Genomic DNA, 23,743 nt, shown 5'->3' with positions numbered 1-23,743 from the left:
ATGAGAGGATTGGTAGGGACTCCGTGTCTTCACTCCTAGGAAGGTTGCAGGGGGTGGGGGTCGGGGAAAGCACTGGTGGTGGCAGCGATGGCAGTGGCGGAGGTGGTGGTGGTGGCGGCAGCGGCGGCGGGTGGTGGCAGCGGCAATAGGAGATGTGTGTTGAGGAGGATGCTAAACAGTGTGAATTCCCTTCCAGATGGCTCTGGAAAGGGAGAGAGAGGTGCAGGGCTGCACCGGGTAAGGCGCTCAGCTTCTTTTCTTAGAGAGACAAATCCACAGGGTCAATACACAGCCAAAAGCATATACTCAGGATTAACATATCACGCTAGCTTCCAGAAATTTAAGATATAGTCATCGATGCCCCCCCACCCCATCCCCTTCCCCCCTCCCCCCACCCCCCACCCCAACCATAGCTAAGTCAACTCCTAAGGACAGTCTGTCTGGTAGAGATGTCGAAAGAGGAGCCACACACCTTTGGCAACAGCCCCTTCGTGGGGCTGGGCTGCACCGTGCGGACTCCCAGGCCTGCGCTGGGTCTCCCCAGGGCAGACGTTTTCACCAGGTACCTTACCCAACGAGTGGGGTGATCCCAGAGGCTTGCTCCCTAGTGGACTGAGCTGCCCTGCCCATCAGTAAGGGGCAGGGTGCTTTGGAGATGGCTGGTGTGGAGCTGCTGGACCTGGGGGCAAGGGCTCCCAAGGCTACCAGCCTGTTGGGCTGGCCGCTGACAGCCAGGCACAGCTGTTTTCCGCACACAACCCACCTGGGCATAGGCCCTTGGGGTGGCTCCTGCCTGGTGAGCGGGAGCCCAAGGGTGGGCGGGCATATCTAGACAGAGCGCCTCTCTCCTCAACTTGGCGCTGTGGCCTACTGCTACTACCACTGTTCCCGGGAAGGGAGCAGATGCCAGGAGGAGCTCGAGACCTTGGCTCCCCTGCTGCCCAACTCGGAGCAGGAAGTGAGCCTGATGTCACCTCTCAGCCCCAGAGAAGAGATAAAATACAGCTCTGTGGTGAGCGTAGTGGCGAGGGGCCTCTGCTCTCACAGTGACACCCAGAGGCCAGGGAAGGGGTGAAGACACCCAGGGCGGCAGCTAGGCCTGCAGCCCTTAAGAGAGAGCCTCAGTCAAGGGAATTTTTCACTCCCTGGAGACTGATGGGCTCTTGGACCCTGATTGGCCCAGCGCGCACACACACACACGCACACACATACACACACACACACACTCACCACAAGATGCAAGGACCACAAAGCTCAAACCTGGGGCTGTGGGTGGGGAGGGGGGCAGGCCTGGGCAGATGCCCTACTTAATAATGGTTTTTAAGGAGCGGGTGAATGTGCTCATAACAGTCGCTGAAGTTGGGGAGCCTGGTGGGGGCCCTGTGGCTGCCCCTGTAGCTGCTGCTGCTGCAGCTGCCTGCTGCTGCTGCTGCTGCTGCTGCTGCTGCTGCTGTTGCTGCTGCTGCTGCTGGTTAAGGTTCCGGGCTGTGGACTCCTCAGCTGCACGCAGCAGGAAGGTGTAATTCCTCACCACCTCTTCCACCTTGGCCAGAAGCTCTTGGCGCTGGGCCTCGGAGCGCACAATGAATACCAGCCGCACGAAGGTCTCAATGAGGCTGCTCAGCACCTGGAAACTGCCTGTGATGGCTGCCAACATGTGAGTCGGGCTCTTGTCCACATTGGCCACCCGGCGGCAGGAGGCCCGGAGCTCCTTGAACTTGAGAGCTAGCTCAAGCTTGTACTCAGAGATCTGAGAGACATAGGGCTTAGGGGCACGAGCCTCGGGGCTGGCCACACACTGCCTCAAGACTGTCAGCAGTTCATTGGTATCTAGCCGGGCAGCCAGGAAGCCATCAGGGAGGCCATAGGCATGGGCACGCAGGGCATTGATCTTGGCCAGGCTCCCCTCGAAGGTGGACACCCGAAGGTCAATCTCCTGGGTGCGGGAGGCCTCGGGGCTGCTGCTGCAGGTGGCAGCATCCAGCACCTGCAGGGTCCTGCTTACTACAGGCACCACCTGCTCATCCAACTTCATGCCAGGCAGAATCTTCATGGGGATGGAGTAGGAGAGCTCATCCTTGCCATCACTGGCATCATCTGCCATATCACACTTGCGGTAGTAGAAGCAATAGCGAATGGAGCAGCACTTGCTAGTCTCACTGTCCTCATCTAGATCGGCAGGCTTCCGGTATACCTCCTCTGGCAGTGAGAACACGGCCATTGGCCTGGGGCCTTTGGTCTCAGGGGTAACCTGGACGTATGAGGGGTCTCCCAGGGTTGGTGATTCCACAGACTTGCTTTTGGGACCCAAGCCTAGGGGGAGGCCTGCCTCTACCTCCTTGGCCTCCCTGGGCAGCATGCCCAGGGGTGGGTGTGGGTAGACATCTGAGGTCAGCGAAGCCCTGTCACCTTGGTCCAGCTCACTGATGCTGTAACGGCGCATCAGCTTCCTGTAGTTGGGAGCTCCCAGACACTCACCCCCCGAGGCACACGTGGTCAGGCACGAAACACCACTTTCTGGGTCCGATCGGCACTCTCGAGATTCCAGGCTGGTGGAACGGATGCGTCGGATATTGATGGGGCTACCAAGGCTCAAGCCTGGGCCAGCCTCTGGCTGTCTCTGAGTAGGGGGGACCCTGTCCCTCTCCCTCCCCTGGAGGCCAGGCACCGGTGTCTGGGCCGCCTGTGGTCGGCCCCCTCGGCAGATGCGCTTGCAATCACAGCTACGCCTTTGCTCGCGGGACATGCCAGGCCCCTGCTGCACGGGGCTGCTGCGTAGCTGGCAGCTGCAGCGGCCAGGTGCGGGAGGTTGCAGGTACTCAGTGCCTGGTAGCTCCCCCTGGCTTGGTGGCTTTAGAAGTTCCTCGAGGAACTCCAGCTCATACTGCTTTACCTTCTGCAGCTGTGCCTGTCGCTCGTCAGTCTCCTTCTTCTGGCGGGTGGGGAAGGTGGCAGAGAATAAATTGCGTAGCCGGAAAGGACCACGGGATGACTTGGGCTTTGTGGGACCTTCAGAGGATAAGTGGGCTCCATCCAGTGTCATCTCAAGCTTCCTAGAGGGCATGGTGCTCACCTGCCGGCTGCTAGCCTGTGGCCTTAGTGGACTCTGGCCTTGAGGTTGGCAGCTGGGGCTCTGGCCTCGCGACTGGCTGCTGGGGCTGTGACCACGGGGCTGGCAGCTAGGGCTGTGGCTTCGAGGCTGGCAGCTGGGGCTCTGCAGAGCCATCGGGTACCCAGCTCGGGGGGCCAGGCTTGTCTCCTCAAGTTTGCTGCTCTTGGAAGTACTCTCCAGTTGCCCCTTCTCTCCCTGGCTGGAGACAGTGCCCTGCTTGTGTGGTGGAGGCTTTGCACCCTCTGCTCCACCCTTGCCTGCCACCTCCCCTGGAGCTTGCTTGCCCACTGACTCTCGACTTGCTCGTGAAAGATGATAGCTTTTGGGAGGGAAACTTGGAACAGGAAGCCTATCCTCTTGTGGGGAGAGGTGTAGGCTGTCAGCCCGGCTGCCTGGGGGTGCTCTGGGGCTGGAAGAGACCTCTGTGCCCAGCTGCTGCTGGGAATTCCGTGAGGTCTCTGGAGCACCGGGGCTCATTTTAAACTTCAGATTCTTATTGGCGCTGCTGCTCACCATGCTAACTTCTGGTCTGCCCATGCTGACCTCTGGCCTTCCCCCACTGGCCTCCAACTGTCTCTCCCCTCTGCTTGGGGGGTTCACCAAAGCCCCGCCAGGAGTGGCTAGACTCTTACTGTGAACCACCTGTTGTATGGCAGCCGAGATGATGGCTGGGGTCACACTACCTTTTGGGTCCAGGATAAGCTTGGGGCTCAACCTGACCTCCTTGGGCAGATTCTCTCTCATCTCTGAGACCTGTTCTTCACTAATGGATGGTGTGGCTGCTCTCAGTGACATCTCCAGGCCTGCCCTAGTGTGGCCAGGCCCTTTGTCCTCAGGAACTGGGGGCAGCAGGCTCAGATTCTTCTGCTCACTAAGCTGTGGAGACAGCGCTGGGTGCACTGCCAGGGAGTATGATCGCTCTCCCTGTGTTTGGGTCTCTGAGTGGGGCAGCTTTCTCCGAGCCCCTGGGGGGCCAGGACTCTGGCCTGTGACAGCTGGCTGGAGGGATGGGTTTGGATCCGGGCGCCCAAGAGAGTAAGGGGCCGTGAGAACGGCCTGGGCTGCACAACTCTGGATCCGGAAGGGCAGGTCCTTGCGGGCAAGGAGGCTGTCCTTGTTGAGGTGTTGGGCCAGGAAGTAGGTGGTATTCTGGTGCTGCTTCATGGCCGACATCATCTCAGACATGTCTGTGAGCTCTGAAGAGTTAGTTTCATGGCCCGAGTCCAGCGATGATTCGGGAGTGATTGTGGCCAGCACAATCAGACCTGAATGAACAGGGATGGGATTTGTTATACTTACTGATATCAAGTTCTTTTCCAATCAGATATAGAGAGTTGGTGGAGGCCAAGGTTAGCCAACAGTGTTTAAAACTGGGGAAAACTAAGGCCTGAGAGGAATTCAGGGCTAAGGATGGGAGGAGAGGTGGGGAGGGGCCAGAGAGGAGCAAGTTGTAAGAAGGGGTATGAAAGGATGGAATCCAAAAAAATAACAAAAGAGGCGAAGAGAAGATCTGGGCAGTTTGGTGGCAAATTAACATGCAAATCACATGCAAAAAACAACCATGCTAATCAACATTATTTTTAGATTCAACAGCTAGGAAATTTCTGTTAATTGTCCTAAAGAGGGCTGGCAATGAGAGAACCCTCTCTATCCCTCCTCATCTGGCCAGGCTGCCCACAGTCTTTGCAGCTGAGGCCATTTAGCTGAGCATGTCCCCTCTCTGGCAGTCACATGGGCCTCAGGCCTGGGAGTAGCTAGCTCTTGGAGCTCCAGAGTCTAAGCAAAGAGAAATACTGGCCCCAGGGTGGGGGGAGGTGGTAACAAACATGTAGGGGCTGCCCACGTCAAGGGGACCCTCATGTACAGAAATGGCAGGCTTCCTCTGATGCAGCATCCTATCACCCTCTCTGTCCACAGTCTTCCTGGCCTCAAGTGTTTATTCAGGTTCCTTATTGCTCCCTATTTCTTTTCTGTTACTATGTCATTTACCTCTCTCTCTCTCTCTCCTCTCTCTTTTGCACTGGGGATTGATTCCAGGGGTACTTTACAACTGAGTTACATTCCCAGCCCCTTTAAATTTTTATCTTGAAACAGGGTCTCACTAAGTTGCTTAGGGCCTCACTAAGTTGCTGAGCCTAGCCTTGAATTTGTGATTCTCCTGTCTGTTTCCTGAGTTGCTGGGATTCAGGTATGCACTACTGTGCACAGCTACCTCTTTAAAAAAAAAAAAAAAAAAAAAATATATATATATATATATATATATATATATATATATATATATATGGAGGTATGTATTTGTAACTATGGGTACATGTCTGATGTGTTTGTCTAGAATGGACATACATGTGACTATTTCAGCCATGTTTGATGACTCTCCTATCCACTAATAGTTAATAGCAGTAGCTCCCACTTACTGAGTCCTTACTGTTATGCAAAATAGTGTTTAAGTGCTTTGACTAAATGATCGCATTTAATCCTCACAATAACCCAACATGATGTGACTACTGTTCTCAAACCAATTTGAGATAACAGAGAGGCTCTGAAACAAAAAGTGCCTTGCATCGGGTCACACTGACTGTGAATGAGGAAACCAGGACTCTGATGCCCCTGATTTAGAGGCATGTTCTCAGGTAGGATAAAGACCTTAGCCCTTAGCAGTGTTGGCATCCCCAATCCCAGGTCACAAGGTGGTTACTTAGTCCTGTTGTTTTTCTTCCAGTCATGTACATGCTGATATCATTTGCCTAGCTTCTGTATCTCTCACAATTTTTTTCTCTCATCCTTCCTCCTAGCCTGGCTCTGTAGCTGTCATGGCTCTAATCCCTGGGTTCTATCTGTAAGACATGTCCAGAGAGATGGACTAGAGATGGAATGGTAAGGGCCGGACCTCTGGCTAGAGCTGAGCAGCCCATCCTGGTCACAGCATTGTTGCTCTGCAAACACTAACTGGATGACCTCTGTGGCATCTACTGCTACTGCTCTGACACACCACAGTGACTTTAATGTCTATTTGAGAAGAAACAACATTATCTGTTGGCTCTTCCTGGCTGGGAGAAGGAAGAGGAGGAAAAAGGGAGAAGGAACAGGCCATTACCTGCAGTCTGTGGGGGTGGGGGGTGCGGTCCATCTTCTGAAGCAGCCAGAGCTTCCAGAGCCTGCAGGGTGGACACTAGAGCATCATCTAGCTCCTGGGCATGATCTCGAACTGTCCGGGTCTGCACACTGTCAATCAGCGTCACTGGAATCTCATCATACAAGAGCCCACGAAGGTGGCGTCCTTGCTCCTGGCTTTGGACGGCTCGGCGCTTGGGGTCATCCTCATCAGAGCTGTTGTCTCGGAAACCAGGGGGTGGGGCGGCAATGGCAGGCAACAGAGAAGTTGTTTCATCTTCCTCTTCCTCCTCCTCCTCACTCCCAGGTGGTGGGAGGGACATCAAGTCTACCATATTGTCACGAGAGGAGCCAGGCCTCCCGCCTTTGCGAGGGCCCTGCTGCTCCTGGAATTTGGCTTTGCATGAGTCACAGTAGAAATTCAGGGCTTCAGCCCCTAGGGAATTGTCCAAGGTGTAGGACCGGGCCCTGCTGGCACAAGGCTCGTGGTCTAGGCTGGCTGCATCAAAGTCATCAGGGACCACGTCGTAACCTTGGCCAGAGCTTTTGGACGTGGGGTCAGACTTGGTCCGGGGCCTGGTCTCCTCAAAGAAGATTAGGTTCTCGTTGACATCTGTCCGGCTTTCCTGCTCCTTCCTTTGTTCCCGCATGTGGAGGTAGCAGAAGCTGACAAGCTCAGAGTCGGTAGGTGGGGGCGTGCAGAGGCTCGACTTCCTGGGGCTGGCGCCCACGCTGCCCACATAACTACTCTCCTTTTTCCCCAGGTGGCCCCCAGTGACAGGGCGGTGGGCACTGTGCATGTAATCTAAACCCAGAAAGAGAATCAACAGATGAGCCCTAATGCTGAGGACAGTGGCTGAGCTCCCTTGACATGTCTGGATCATGTCCCTGTTGCACAGATGGCAAGCAGATACCAAGAGAAAGCATTATCTGGCTAGAGATCACAGGGAGGGGAGTTGATGGGCCATGTCCCTGCTGACCCTGAAAGTGAAGTGAGTGAATCTCAAGGCCTGAACTGCTAATAATCCCATCACCTTTGAAATGGGAAAAAGCATGGGGTGAGGTGGGGGTGGGGAAATACCTGACAGCTGAGCACTGCTGGACTGCTACCTCTGGTATGCAGTCAGCTATAAACATTTAAAGAGGTGATGTTTACTTTACTCTTTTGAGAACTGTCACTTCAGGACCTGCACTTTTCCAGAGCTATCTCAACCTCCAGTGCTCTATTGCTCCTGTTATCTTGGTTCTCTCCTAGCCCAAGGAAATGCATCTGACAAGCTACTAATACTTTACTGAGAAAGTGTTAATCCAACTAGTGTAATGCCCAAGAATTTGTGGTTCAAAGTGGACTGTTGACAGAGGGGCCCTAAAATAATAGCTATCTACTTAGTAGAATTCTGGGTATCTGAACGTGTAAAGGGTATGGCAAATATGACAGGATGTGCTATGTGGAAGAAGGGTGGGGTTGAATTCTCATAATTCTTCAAAGCTTATTACTTTCCTGTGTTCATGCAGGGCCAGCCCCACCTGCTACACATACATGTGGTAAAATGCTCTTATCAATAGTTTGTTCTTTATTTTTGGTACTGGGCATTGAACTTAGGGGTGCTTTACCACTGAGCTACACACCCAGGCCTTTTCAATTTTACTTCTATTTTTTGAGACAGGGTCTCAGGTGCTTAGGACCTAAGTACCTGAGGCTGGCCTTGAACTTGCAATCCTCTTGCCCTAGCCTTCCAAATAACTAAGATTATAGGCATGTACCACCCCACTGGCATTAATAGCTCTTGATGGTAGGTGCTTACATCTGAGAACTATCTGCAGCAAATGCTTTATTTCTTTTGGCGGGGTAGGTACTGGGGATTGAACTCAGGGGCACTCGACCACTGAGCCACATCCCCAGCCCTGTTTTGTATTTTATTTAGAAATAGGGTCTCACTGAGTTGCTTAGTGCCTCACTGTTTCAGAAGCTGGCTTGAATTCATTATCCTCCTACCTCAGCCTCCCAAGTTGCTGGGATTACAGGAATGTGCCACTGTACCCAGTAGCAAATGCTTTATTTCTGAATGGCTTCTCTCTCATGCTGTTTTGGGAGCCCTTCTGCATGTTATCTGTGAGGATGCACTCAGACAGCAACAGCTCTTTCTGCTATCAGCAGGTAAACAGCAAGCATTAACAGGTCAATTTATTAAACATGATCTCATTTAATCTTCACAATCCAATGAGAGGAAGAAACTGACCCAGATGGTCACATGACTTATCTAAAGTCACATGAGTCATAAATGACAATTTGAATTTGATCCCAGATATGAGGGGCTTCAAAACCCATGTTTTCAACCATTACTCTACAGTTTATCATTGTGGTCAAGAATCTATAAAACAAGACTTCAAAATGCTTTCCGGCTGGGGATGTAGCTCACTGATAGAGCACTTGCCTAGCATACACAAGGCCCTGGGTTCAATACCCAGTACTATAAATACAAACAAATCACAAAAAATGCCTTTCCATCTCCAGTTGAATAGGGCGTGGTGGCTCATGTCTATAATCCCAGAGACTCTGGAGGCTGTGGCAGGAGGATGGCAAGTATGAGGCCAGCCTTGGCAATTTAAATAAAATATAAAGGGCTAGGATTCAGTGGTAATGTGCTTCTGTGTTTAATCCCAGTACAAAAACAAGAACAACAAACAGGGGCTGAGGATGTGGCTCAAGCGGTAGCGCGCTCGCCTGGCATGCGTGCGGCCCGGGTTCGATCCTCAGCACCACATACAAACAAAGATGTTGTGTCTGCCGAAAAGCTAAAAAATAAATATTAAAAAAATTCTCTCTCTCTCTCCCTCCACTCTCTCTTTAAAAAAAAAAAAAAAAAAAAAAAAAAAAAAAAAAAAAGAACAACAAACAAACTTTAGTTTGGCAGGGTTAGTATGTCAGTGTTAACTCTTGTTAGAGTTTATAGCTTTGACAAATGCACAGCACTGGAATTAACAACAGAGCCCCAAAACACATGAAGGAAAAACTGAATTTAAGGAAGAAATACACAATACAACTGTAATTGGAGAATTTATCTTTTTTTTTTTTTTGGTACCATGGATTGAACCCAGGGACATTTAACTGCTGAGCCACATCCCCAGCCCTTTATATTTTAAATTTTGAGACAGAGTCTTACTAAGTTGCTGAGGGTCTTGCTAAGTTGCTGAGATTGGCCTCAAACTTATGATCCTCCTGCTTCAGCCTCCTGAGCTGCTGGAATTACAGGCAAGCACCACAATGCCTGGTTGTAGTTGAAGAATTCAATATTCTACTTTTTATAATAGTTAAAACAAAAGCAGATAAACAAGGAAATAGAGGACCTGAACAATATTATAAACCAACTAGATCTAACACATCTTATAGAGCACTCTCCCTAACACCAGCAGAATATACATTCTTCTTAATTGCACTTGGAATGTTGTCCCAGATAGACTATGTGTTGGCCATAAAATAAGTCTCAATAAATTTAAAAGAAATGAAATTATATAAAGCATTTTTCCTGCACAGAACAGAATTCAATTAAAAATCAATAATAGAAATTTGGGAAATTCACAAATAAGTGGAAATTTAACAAAATACTCTTAAATAACCAATAGATCAAAGAAGAAATCACCAGAAAAATTATAAAATACTTTGAGATCAATGAAAATGAATATACGATATGCCAAAACTTTTGGGATCTAGCTAAAGCAGTTCTTAAAGAGGAAATGTAGCTATAAATGCCTACACGTAAAAAGAAGAAAGATTTCAAATCAATAACCTAAACTTCCACCTTAAAAAACCAGAAAAAGAGCTATCTAAATATAAGGCAAGCATAAGGAAATACTGGAGGATAGAGGATTGGAAAGTAGAGAAAATTAACAAAACTAAAACTTGTTTCTTTGAGAAGATGAATCAAATTTATCTTTTTGCAACCATCAATCTGAAAAATAAAATCAGAAAACAATTCTATTTATGATAGTACCAAAAGAATAAAATAAATATGAATTTAACAAAAGAACACTTGTATCTTGAAAACTACAAAATATTTGTCAAAGACAGTAATGAAGATGTAAATAAAGGGAAAAGATTTTCTATGTTCATGGATTGACAGACTTAATATTAAGATGGAAATACTTTCCCAAATTAATCTACAGATTCAACGAAGTCCTTATCAGAATCCAAGCTGAATTTGTAGAAATTTACAAGCTAATTCAAAAACTCATACAGAATTGCAAGGGACCCAGAATAACCAAAATTATCTTGAAAAAGAACAAAGGAGGAAGACTCATGCTTCTTGATTTCAAAATATAAAACAAAGCAATAATAATCAAAATAGCTATACTATTGATACATTGATCTGCTATGCTGGCAGATCAATGCAATAGAATTGAGAGTCCTGAAATAAACCCTCATATTTATGGTTAAATAGCCCAATTTAAAAATGGACATAGTCAGGCATAATGACACACACCTGTAATCACAGTGACTCTGCAGGCTGAGGCAGGAGAATTGCAAGTTTAAGGCCAGCCTTGGCAATATAGAAAGACCCTGTCTCAAAAATAAAATAAAAAGGGCTGGGGATGTAGCTCAATGGTAGAGTACCCCTGGGTTCAAGGTTCATCCCCAGTATTACATAAAAAAGGGACAAATTATTTGAAAAAATGTTTCATCAAAGAAGATATATAAATAGACAATAAAAGCACGAAAGATGTTCAACATGATTAGCCACTAGGGAACCGCAAATAAGAACTGAGAGTTTGCATATCATCATTTCACACCCAATATGATGGACAGTAACAATAAAAAATAAAAAAAAAAAAAGACAGACAATAACAAGTGTTAGGCTATGGTGAAATTGTAACTGTAATCCATTGCTTGTGGAATGTAAAGCGGTATGGTCACTCTGGTTGTTCCTCTAAAGGTTAAACACAGGGTTATCAGTTGATCAGCTATTCTGTTCCTAAGTAGATAATGAAAATACATGTCCTTGGGGCTGGGGGTGTGGCTCACTTGTAGAGCACTTGCCTAGCATGTTTGAGGCACTGGGTTAGATTCTCAGCACCATATAAAAATAAATAAATAAAATGAAGTATTATGTCCATCTTCAACTAAAAAAAATATTTAAAAAATATTTTTGGTACCAGCTTATAAAAAGCTGGACATGAATGTTTATAAAATTATTATTTATAATAGCCAAAAAGAAGAAACAACCCAAGTGTCCATCAACTGATGAATGGATAAAGAATATATCCATTCAATGAAATATTACACAGTCATAAAAGGAATGAAGTATTGATATATGCTACAACTTGGATGACCTCTGAAAATATTAAGCTAACTGAAAAAAGCATGTCACAAAAGACCATATATTGCATGATTTCATTTATATGAAACATTCAGAGTAGGCTAAGCTATGGAGATAAAAAATACATCAGTGATTGCTTAGGGCTGTGTGGCAATTAGAGGGAAAAGAGGAGTGACTACTACTAGTGTGTGTGTGTGTGTGTGTATTTTTGTTACTGGGGATTGAACTCAGGGCACATGACCACTGAGCCACATCCCCAGCCCTATTTTGTATTTTATTTAGAGACAGGGTCTCTCTGAGTGGCTGAGTGCCTCACTTTTGCTGAGGCTGGTTTTGAACTCGTGATCTTCCTGCCTCAGCTTCCCAAGCCACTGGGATTACAGGCGTGCTTTTTTAGAGGAGAGATGAAAATGTTCTAAAATTAAAATTTGGAGATAGTTATACAACCCAGTGATTATACTAAATATATTTAAAAACACTGGTTTATGTACTTTAAATGGGTAAATTGCATGATTTGGAAATTATATCTAAATAAAATTTAACTATTTAAAAATAAAAAGTGCTGGGCACATGATAGACCCTCAATCCTTATGAGAAGAAAAAAAAAAGTGCACTGCACTGTGAAACCACTTTGTGCAGTTTATCTCATGTAATCCTGTCAAATTCCCTGTGAAGTAGATAATATTATTATCCTCATTTTACAGATGAGGATGCTAAGATTCCATTTAAACAACCAAGATATGGCAGAGCGGGGACTGGAATCCAAGTCTCTGTCTTCAGATGCCAAGTTCTTCTGGTTTTCTAAAGCTCATGGTGCCCTTCCAAATAGAAATTCAATAATTAGATTGAATGGGTTCATATCTGGCCTTACTGGTTGTATCTATGGACCTCTGGATCTCTTGGGGAGATAGTATTTAATGACCCTCATACCAGGCCTCTGAGGCTTATGGAAGAAGGGAAACATTGAGCCAGAAGAACGAACTATCTATAAATGATGTCTATCCACCTCAAGGTATTGTCTGCAGGTTTTTGGGTATGTACCAGGTGATAACTCCTCTTAGGCAAAGGTTGGAGTTTTTTTGTTTGTTTTGGTACTGCTGATTGAATTCAGACCTGCTTTACCAATGAACTACACCTCCAGCCATTTTATTTATTTATTTTATCTTGAAACAGGGTCTTGCTAATTTGCCTAGGGTCTCACTAAGACTCTGAGGCTGGAATCAAATCTGTGGTCTTCCTGCCTTAGCCTCCTGAGTCACTGGGATTACAGATCTGAGCCACTGCTCCCAGCCCAAGGCTGGAATTCTCCCTATAAGCTGGAAGCATCTCCCAATAGTAGACTGTCAAGGCCAGGTCATGCCCCACCTACCACTTAGTACTGTGACTTTTAGGTCAGAGAAGAGAGTATGCCTGGAGAAGCTCAAAGCTCCTCCATGCAGAAGGTTAGAAAAGCCAGTGAAACCAGGTGTGTTTGGCGGATGGCTGGGACACCATGCCTCCTAGATTTCAAATCTTTGTAAATTGCTCATGAGCTTTCCCTGGGGGGGGGGGGTGCCCTAGTTTATTCTTCTATATTCAGCCACTCAGAAGATTGACTTAAAATGCTTACAAAGAACAGGACAGTAAACTGACAGGAGTTACTAAACAGTATATGTAGATGCACACGCATATATATACAGTCTGAATAACATTGACTCATCCAGCTTTCTAGTACTCGGTTATTCTGTATTCTTCAGTCCAATAATCACTGGTCATAATGAGGACCTAGGGCCTTGCAAGAAACTCATGTTCTTTCTGAATCACCAAAAATATAAAAAATCAAAATCAAAAGGTCTATTCAGTGGCAGAGTACTTGTCTAGCATTGGTGAGGCCCTGGGTTCCATCCCCAGTACCACCAAAACAAATGTCTATTATATTCAGTCTAATTTTAATATTCCATGCATGTTGCTGGGTTTTATCTACATGAAAAGTGATAAGTCATGTGTAGAATATTCAGTAGCCATTAACTAGAATATTCAATTTACCACAATAAACTGTTTCCAGCCATGATAGAAAATGTAGAGTGAATTCCTCCAACTGAGGTTCTAACAGGGGTCCCCAAGGCTTTATTTTCTGGGATTCCCTCAGGATATAGGGAGCTCAGGGCTAGAGAAAATCCAGGGCTGCCTCTGGATTTTCTGACCCCTCAGACTAGATGGAGAATTGGCATTCATGTGAGCCATTCTCTAAGTTTACAGCCTTTCTGGGCCTTCAAACACAGGTGTTGTTTTGTTGTGACTATTGAATTTCCCCTCTATAAATATAAAGATACTAACTATATTAGCATTCTCCCCTTAATCATCTGTCTGTGTATATTTACCCCCACTGGACTCTAAGCTATGTAAAGGCAAGGATCATGTCTATTATTCCTAGCTGTGCCCCCCCAATGCCTGGTACAAAGAATATTTGAGAAATGTGTGCATAATGAACAAGTAAAATACCAACTTTGGTGAAATTACTGAGAGGGAATTCCTTCCTTACAACGTCCCATTCTCCCTTTTTCCTGGGTATGGGAGTGGTGATGGCTTCTCTTTCCCAGTTTTTAGTTTAAAGGTCAGGTAGGCTAAACACCATGTTAGACAAGCTGGCACCCAGAAACTCCTGTGGGATAAGAATACAGAGCTAGCCATACATCTTCCTCCTTTTGAGAGAGACAAGGTCCTGAGTAGGCTAAGGCTTTGGCTCCTCAGGAAAAGGCCCAGCTGAGGTTGGGTGGAGGCCTAAACCCTAAAGGCTTTTGCTAAAGAACAACAGTCAGCACTGGGGCATCTGTTCTGGAATGAATGTTGAGAGGAAATGGATCTCAGCTTTGGATCTTGGTCCTAGAATTCTACAAGAGCAGAACTGATAATCTCTGCAATATAACCTGGGCTGAGGTCTTCTCAATAGCATCCTTTTTTCCCTGGGACCATGAAATAAGAAGTGCACCCCATCCCTCCTGCTTTGCCGGGATAGCCACTGTTCTGTGAACTCATGAAGAGACAGGAAGATCACCCCACAGCACCTAGTAGCAAGAGTTCTGGGTACCTGCTATCAAACCAGTATCTATCAAACCAGTATCTAACAGTTCAGAAGGATAAGAAACCAAGGCCCTGGTGAGGTGCTACCAAGCTCAAGTTGTGGCTCTTGTTTATTTAGCCAGAAGAGATGGGAAAGGAAGATCAGAGGCTATTTGCATCTGTCCCTGAGCTATTTTTACACTAAGAAGAAAAAGCCCTATAAACAACAGAGACACCACGGTGGTCTGTTTGGTTCCTGAATGTTCATAAATACCCTGAGCCTCTGTCAGTTTGCAGATACAAGGGTTTGTCAGGAATCAGGGAAGAGGGCTCTAAAGCTATGCCTAGCTGTAAGAGAATCCCATGAAGCAGATTTTCCTTTGGAAAAGTGACAGGGAAGCAACATGGGAGGTGTTTGCTCAGTAAGGCTGCAGGGACTCGTGATACCATGTCCTTCACTTGGTGCTACTATCCCAGAGCAAGGGGAACACTTGGAGCCAGCATTGGTTAGGGTGTTGATGGGATGTCAAACTTTTTCTCAGACAGATTGGGACTACAAGCTATCACTAGCACCTGCTAAAAGTGGATCCCCCTGAACAACTCTGTCACATCTGGTCTTTGGCTGGGTTTCAGGTTCTTTCTTCTGCCTTCCCATTTCCCTTTTTCTCTCTCCATCCTGCTCAGTAAGAGGTACAGTTTACTCGGATGTGATTAAACAGAAGAGGAACACAGGTGACACTGATAATGCTAATGCTGGCTTTTCTAATTTTTGGCCATCTGTAGGTTTGCAAGTATGCACCTGCCTCTTCAGAGCTATTCACCTGAAGACGTGTAGCACCACCCTCCTCTGGTTTCTTCATATTCCAACTCAGCTCTTTTGCATCTCTCTGTGAAGCCCCCTTCATGTGCTTTGGGGCCACCTATCATTTCCCAAATATGTTTAGCAGATTTTCTTTTAATTCTTATGGACAATATTTTGGGCTTGTCATGAGATTTGTGATGGACTTGTTTGTGATAAAGAGAGGGAAGAAGACATGTATGTAGGGAAATGACACACAGGCAGGATATCCATCAGGACTGTGTTTCTATTCTCAAAAACACCTCAGGGGGCTGGGGTTGTGGCTCAGTGGAAGAGTACTTGCCTAGCATGTATGAGGTACTGGGTTCAATACTCAAAAATAAATAAAATACAGGTATTTTGTACATCTACAACTAAGAATATATTTTTTAAAGAGAGAGAGAGGGAGAGAAGAGAGAGAGAGAGAATTTTTTAATATTTATTTTTCAGTGGACACAACATCTTTATTTTATTTTTATGTGGTGGTGGGGATTGAACCCAGTGCCCTGCGCCTGCCAGGTGAGTGCATTACCGCTTGAGCCACATCCCCAGCCCCAAGAATATATTTTTTAAAAAACACCTCAGTCTAGATCAGAAGTGAAAAATTCTAAAAACCAAGAAAGTATTCTTTTTAATTAGTTAATTATTTTGTTTTCAGTGCTAGGGATTGAACCTGGTGCCTAGTGCATGCTATAGAAGTGCTCTATCACTGAGCCACATCCCCAGCCCACAAGAAAGTCATGAAGAGAGAAGAAATAGTCAACAGGCAAAGGCAAGTGGATCAAAAGTTTTAAGCATGTGGAAAGGGTGACTACTAGGTGTTAAGTTTCAGCTTTGCCCATGATACTTGGGAGCTGGGGTGGGGGAGTACTTCCTGCATGTATATGAGCCTGAGGTCTAATATGTGGAATACTTGCTCTTAGGGTCACCTTTTTCTCTAGCTTCAGTTCTGGGCAGCAGTGTCTGGACTAGGCTAATTTTTCCCAAGGCCCCTGGAGAGCTTTGAGAAGTATCTACACTGAGTTGCCTAACTGGGAAGTCTTCTGTCCAGAGGCTGCACTTGTTCTTCATCATAATCCTTTCCTATCCCAAAACCTTCTTCTTGGCCTGCCCAGACTCCCTGCCACCTACCCCACCCCAGCCTTCAATGGCCTTGTATTTCAGACAAGTTTGTCAAGCCCCACTATGATGATCAAAAAAGGAGGTCTCTCCTCATTATCAATCCCACTTCAACTAAGCCAGAACATGCAGGAATCTCCCCCTGGCTTACTATACCTCTAAAGCTTTGTCTTAGACCCATTGCAACTGTTATTTTGAGACAGGATCTCACTGTGTTTTCCATTCTTGTCTTGAACTTGCAATCCTTCAACCTCAGTCTCAGGAGTAGCTGGGATTACAGGTGTGCACCACTATGCCTTGCCAAAGCAATTCTTTAATTGGCTCTCCTGTGTGTGTGCTATTTTTATCTTATTCACCAACTTAATCAGAATGTGTTGCCACAGGCATCCTTTGTAGAATAGGCACATGCAAAGTCCTGCTGCCTTTCCCATGGGGTCAGGGTGTGCCAGTTAAGATGCATGCTACAGTGCTCACTAGTGGGAAACCTGGTGCTGGTTTTTTTTTTTTTTTTTGCAAGGAGTAAGTGCTATGGCAGCAGAGCTCCTCTCTCCACATCTCTAGGGTCCAAAGGGCCTCTGGCACATGGAAAACTGAGGCTGAGCCCTACCTGCCTTGATCATTGGAGGTGGAAGAGGCTGGCTGGCAGGCCTAGAGAAGACCATCTTCCTGGAATCCAGCAAGAGGCGGCAGTACCCCGCAATCAGGCAGGCAAAGTTGGTGGCTTCAGGCCATTCCATCAACAGCACCAGAGGCTGCAGAAAAGATGCAAAGAAACATAAAGTTGTGAGAAAGTGGAAGGCAAGTACATTTCCAGGAGGATTGTAACAACAACAAGAAACAAGATGGCTTCTATAGTTATAAGAACCATGTTTTCTGAACCAAAAATTGAGGCAAATAACCTGACAAACAGTTTCTTCTGATTTGAGAATTTCTGTGTAGTATTTTCTTACCCACATATCAAAATCCAATCAACCTTTACTCACACATTTGATGAAGCACCTTTACTGAGAAAGACCAGAATTATATAACATCACATAACTATTGTGGCTGGTTGTATTTGTGCTTTTCACAGCTCAGCAGATGTGCAGGCCAATTGAGAGAGCTGGGGGTCTAGGCTAGGCTGAGGAATGACCTGGAACATCTTTATTTATTTATTTATTTTTGTGTGTGTGTGGTGCTGGGGATAAAATCCAGGGCCTTGTGCATGCAAGGCAAGTACTCTACCAACTGAGCTATATCCCCAGCCCAACCTGGGACATCTTTAACTGTAAGCAACTTGCATGCGAGAATCATCTCATACTCATCTACATAGGCCCCTATAATACCCAGAGCAGTTTCCTGAACATAGGGGACACTCTATGGAATCAAGTCCTAACTGTCCTTTTAGGGGCAAATACTTTCTGGCCTGCAGTCCTGCTCGGATCTTCTTGAATGCCCTCTCTTTCCCAAAGTGGCCTTGAAATTTGCATTGGTGCTGCTTTTTATGTTGGTACTGGGGATTGAACCCAGGGCCTTGTACATGAGGGCCCTACCACTGAACTACATCCCCAACCCTTTTTATTTCATTTCCAGATAGGGTCTTAGTAGGTTGCTGAGGCTGGCCTCACACTTGTGATCCTCTTGCCTCAGACTTCCAAGTAGCTGGGGAAAAATACACACACACACACACACACACACACACACAGGATTGAACCCAGGGGCACTTAACCACTGGACCATGGATCCCCAGCCCTTTTTTGTATTTTATTTAGAGACAGGGTCTTGCTGAGTTGCTAAGTGTCTCCCCAAATTGCTGAGATGGGCTTTAAACTCGCAATCCTCTTGCCTCAGCCTCCCCAGCCACTGGGATTACAGGTGTGTGCCACGGTGCCTGGCTAGCTGAAATTATAGATGTGCACCACTGTATGCAGCTATGGTTTGGATGAAAAATGATTGCCAAAGATTCGGTTGTTGAAGGCTTGGTCCTCAGTGCAGCAGTGTTCAGAGGCAGGGCCTTGGAGAGGTGATTGGATCATGAGGGCTCTGACTTCATCAGTGGATTAATTCATTTATGGATTCATAGCTTCAAGCATTTTGGAGGAGTGGATTTGTTTTAAAAGTGAGCTCTCTCCTTGCTTCCTCGCTGTTGTAATGTGACAGCTTTTCTGTACCATGTGCTCCCTGCCATGATGTTCTGCCTCGCCACAGGCCTGGAAACCATGGACCTCTGAAATCATGAGCCAAAATAAATCTTTCCTCTTTTAAATTGACTTTCTCAGTAATTTTGTCACAGTGATGGTAAGCTGGCTAACAGATATCTAGCAATTATATACAAAAAAACAGTACCCTTTCAAGAAAACTTTCTAATATCTCTACTATAATTTTAAAAGTATGACTTGATTACCTATGGATCACACTGAAGTCATTGAGGGTTGCAATCTCCCTGGTCTTCATATAATGACTACCGAAGACTGTCTAAAGAGGGAGCCATGGGGATGTGGGTGGCCACAGCATTTTGGAATTCCCAGACCAGGCATTAACAAAAGAAGTAGGCTGGGTGTCATGGTACACACCTGTAATTCCAGTGACTCGGAAGGCTTGAGGCAGGAGGATCACAGGTTCAAAGCCAGCCTTAGCAATTTAATAAGACTCTAAGCAACTTAGTGAGACCCTGTCTCTAAATAAAATATAAAAAGGGCTGGGGATGTGGCTCAGTGGTTAAGGGCCCCGGGTTCAATCTCTAGTACCAAAAAGTGTGTGTGTGTGGGGGGGCTTGGGGAGGTTTGTTTCTTTAGTTAATGGATACTTTTCAGTCACAGCAGAATGGTCAATCTTACATATAAGAAAAAAGACATTGGGTATGGAACTGGGCAGGGTGAGTTAGATATCCCTGTTTTATACCCTGTCACCAATAGCAGGACACACAGAGGTGTGGGTGTGGATGGCTGCTACTACCGTTACTCTGAGGGACCAAGACTCACTAGCTCTGCCTCAGAAGCATTCATAAACACCACGGCCATCTCTGCTGTCACCACTTCATAAGGCCCTAATCATTTTCCTCCCAGGCCCAAACTTCTCAAAGGATATGTAAATGGTTGACAAGTGTGCTGATACCAAGCCTCTCAGGCTATGGTGAAAAGCTGCCTCATCTGTGGGTATGTATTGCTATATAGATTGTGACATTTGCTCATGATAAGGAGAAGGTTAGGACACATAAACCTAGGGACCTCCTTATAATAGCCTCCTGATTGGCCCTTCTGCCTCCAGTCTCTTCCCACTTCCTTCCGCTTCACCTTCATAATGCTGCCCAGGGGGTATTTCTAAAGTACAACTCTAATTGTCACTTAAAATATTCCATAGTTCATCACCTACAGGGTAAAATCTGACTGCCTTACAATGGCATACAAAGCCCTTTGGAACCTGGACTCAACCTATGTCTCCAACCACATCTTCCTTACCTTTCTGCCTGTGCCTTTCTCAACCCATCGCTGTCCCTCACCCTATGCTCCAGCAATGACACATCATTTACAGTTCACCATGCTCTTTCACACCTCCAAACATTAACCCATGCTGTCCCTCTGGCTGAAATGCTCCTGTGCTGTTTTGTCCACCTGACCAGATGCTACAAATGGGCCAGTTGCCTCCTGGAGAACATGACCAATGGATGGCTATATCCATTCATTCCAGAACAGGCTGTCCCAGTCTCTATCACATGGACCTTATAATCTGGCAGGAAATAAGACAAATCAAATACTCACACAAATGAATATGACTGCAAGGTGTGATAAGCATTACGAAGGAAAAGTACAGAGAGCTATCAGTACATAGAATGTCCTAGAGCAGTGAGTGGGTGGGTGTGAAGATGTGTGTGTGTGTGTGACATTTGATTTTGGAAGCTGGAGGAAGCTTCTTTGAGGAAATGGCACTGACAAATAGAATGAGGGAAACACTTGACCAGTGTACAGACTGAGTGGCTGGCTGACTGATGGACAGACAGGCTGACTGACTGCTGGGCAGTCTGACTCACTCTGGCATTAGGTGCCAAGATGGCTGCAGGAAGGCAGAATGCTGAACAGCCTCCCATTCTGCCTGCTTAGTTACCTGGCTGGCCGGTTGTTTGTCTAATGAACAGAATTACTGACTGGAGGCTGGTGACTCACTGGTCAATTGACTTAACTGTCTGACTTCAATTCGTTTCCATTTACCCCCAATACAGCATGATGTCGGCACTATAACAGCATGAAGGTGAAATCCTGTGCACAGAGAAGGCCAAGCACATCTCCAGCTGGCTCAGCACAGCACATCAGAAACCTCTCCTTGACATATCCCAGATGGCCAACTGGGCCCCAGCACAGGCCAATTGTGGCTTGTAAAAGAAACACAGATGTGCTTTTTTTGCCAACAGGGGTAAAAATCAAAGCAAAGGCAGGCTAGCAAAAAGGTTGGGTAGGTTTCTTAGAAACCTTCAAAAACAACATTTTACTTTAAGTAAGATTTTAATGATCAGGACATCTAATGTAATGCTTGTCCCTACAGAAAGTACTAGAGCAATACAGTTCAAACATGACAATGGCAGACACACAGGGCCACAAGAGATCCCTTGGGACATTTGTTTGACAGTTTCTTTCTTCCCCTTATGTGCTTCTGTGGTAATAGGGTATGGTAATGGCCCAGTGGTGTGTCAGTCCCAGACTGCTATCTATTAAAGAAAGATATCTGAACACTACCTCATGTTCACTCCACGACAAGCAAATCAGCTGAGTGAAAACTGTAGCTAAATATGCTCAGGCTATCTTCAAGTGGAAAATAAGATAAGGAGAATGGAGTCTGAGGCATGAGTCAGCCAGGAAAAGGTACAGCAGGATTAATTTGACATGCTCCAGCCACATCTCCTTCCTGGGGTGCCGTGGAGAAGCCTCAGTTCACTCTAGCATCTCTGACAACAGAGAAAGGATGGAAATCCAGGGGTCTGGAGAGGCAAAAGCACAAGATGGAGGTCCTTGAGTCCCAGGGGACTAGTGTCTTTCAGTTCTTGCTTTCAGATCCACAGTGCTGGGAAAGGCTAATTGGGTACAGTCAGTCAATTTGGGGACAAGGCAGAATATCACTTAAGGCAAGAGTTCTTGGGCCCAGTGTACATTAGAATCACCTGGGAAGCCACAAAGACCTATATATCCCTGTGTCCTACCCCCAAAAATTCTTATTTAAATGGTCTGAGAGGAAGAGCTGGAACATCCAGTGTTTTAAAAAATCTTCATATGTGATTCTTACGTGCAGTCAGGGCTGAGAACTGTTTTCAATAATAATCTTTTTTTAAAAAAAAAAATTTGACCTGCCCAAGTTGAACCAAGAAGATACAGAAAACTTAAGCAGACCAATATCAAGTAATGAAATTGAAACAGCAATCAGTGAATAATCTTAATTTCATCAGGCCCTTCCAGAATATTCCCAAACCAGAATGGCATATCTAGGGGAAAATGGGCCAAATTTGGTCTTTAACTTACATGCCTCTGTTAAGAAAATTTAGATCTCTGAAACAGAGTGCTCCCTACACAGTGGTGCACTGGCAAATGTTTTGTAATCAGTTCTTCCAAATCTTGATTTGTAGTATTTGTCATGTTCTCTGGTGTGCATATTCCCACCATGGCAGCTTTCAAGCTAACAATATGATGTCATCCGTCTATTTTGCCTGTTGATTTATCTGAAAAAGGGTTAAAAAGTGTGTTGCCCATCTCACAGAGCACACATTTATAACCAGTGATGAATACAGAAGACATCTCTGATTACAGGTGTGTCTGATTTTACGTAACAGAGGTTGGGTGTGAACAGCATGTTTATCAATGAAATTATATTGATACTTGCTATTTGAAGGAATCTCAGAGTCTATTAATTTCCTGTTGCTGCTATAACAAATGGCTATGAATTCAGTGGTTTAACATTATGCTTAGCAAAATAAGTCAAACTCCGAAATTCAAGAGTCATATGTTTTCTTTCATATGTGGAAGCTAGAGAGGAAAAAGGAAAAGAAAGGTGGGGGTGGGGAAAATCTCATGAACATCAAAGGGCGACCAGTAGACTATACGAAAGGGACCTGGAGGAGGGAGCAGAGGAAAATTGGAAATACTGGGGAATGATATTGACCAAGTTATATTGATATATCATAAATATATCTGAATATGTAACAATGAATCCCACTATTCTATGTAATTATAATGTACCAATAAAAATATGAAAAAAATAGTGGCTTAAATAATACACATCTACTCTCTTTCAGTTCTGGAGGTCAGAAGTCTGAACTAAAATCAAGTGTAGGCCTGTCTGTGTCCCTTTTGGGAGCTGTAGGGCACAATCTGTTGCCTTGCCTTTTCTGGCTTTCTGGAGGCCTCCCACACTCTTTGGCTCAGGGCCCCTTCCTCTATCGTCAAGGCCGGAAAAGTTGGGCTGAGTCCTTATACCACATCTCTCTAGGGCTGGAGATGTAGCTCAGTGGTAAAGCATTAACAGGTATCTAGGCCCTGGGTTCAATCCAAGAAACAACACATCCACAAAAATCTCTCTGAACTTCAGTCTTTGTTTTTCATATCCAAGAAATCTTGTGATCACATTGGTCCTCCTGGATAATCTAGGCCACCCTCCCTAGTTTACGGTCAGTAGATTAGCAATCTTAATTCCATCTGCAACCTTAATCCTCCTCTTGCCATATGCATACCACATCATAGGTTCTGACGATTAGGGCATGGACATTTTAAGGGGAGGCATTATTCTGACTACTACATAGGGTAAATCTCATTACAAAGTAGAGAAATTTTGACATAAAGTGGCTAATTTTCCACAGGCATGTTATCAGTTGCTTAAAGTGGAGTATACCTGAACCATCTACCACCTGACAGTTGTGTCTTTAAGCATTCATATCATCTACCTAACCATTAGCTATTTCCCACTTGCAAAGTGCAACCTTCTAGCCCCATCCATTCACTAATATCATCTCCTGCTTATCCCATAATGTAGTATCTCCTCAACACCCACTCATGACACCCACAATACTCTTGAGGGAGTACTGTGCATGCAGTACTGTTCTTCAGTGCATTTGGGCTGCATGTAGCAGGCAATGGGGTGCTGGCAGCTGGAAGTTTGCTGGGGCCATTTGGCTGTGGCTCCAGCAAACTTCCAGCTGCCAGCAATGGGGTTACATATATCAAAACATGTGCATTGTATGTGGTTCAGAGGTGT

At 45.7% G+C, this 23,743-nt stretch overlaps 1 protein-coding gene across 1 annotated transcript in view; it reads right to left on the bottom strand.

Annotated features, from left to right (window-relative positions):
• Nucleotides 1–418: 418 nt before the first annotated feature.
• Frmpd3 (FERM and PDZ domain containing 3) overlaps nt 419–23,743 on the bottom strand; it is a 70,223-nt gene continuing 46,898 nt past the window's right edge. The window contains exons 12-14 of the mRNA XM_046420837.2: nt 17,142–17,286; nt 6,207–7,028; nt 419–4,377 (exon numbers count right to left, since the gene is read on the bottom strand). Coding sequence (XP_046276793.2) covers nt 1,304–4,377; nt 6,207–7,028; nt 17,142–17,286 — 4,041 coding nt within the window. The 3' untranslated portion in view covers nt 419–1,303. The remainder of the gene's footprint in view (nt 4,378–6,206; nt 7,029–17,141; nt 17,287–23,743) is intronic.

This window comes from Marmota monax, unplaced genomic scaffold, assembly GCF_021218885.2.
Source record: "Marmota monax isolate L192 unplaced genomic scaffold, Marmota_monax_Labrador192_F-V1.1 WCK01_AAM20220418_F8-fsc00050, whole genome shotgun sequence".
Lineage (NCBI taxonomy): Eukaryota > Metazoa > Chordata > Mammalia > Rodentia > Sciuridae > Marmota > Marmota monax.
The sequence above is the reverse complement of the archived record's forward strand: the minus strand, read 5'-3'. Positions and strand labels throughout refer to the sequence as shown.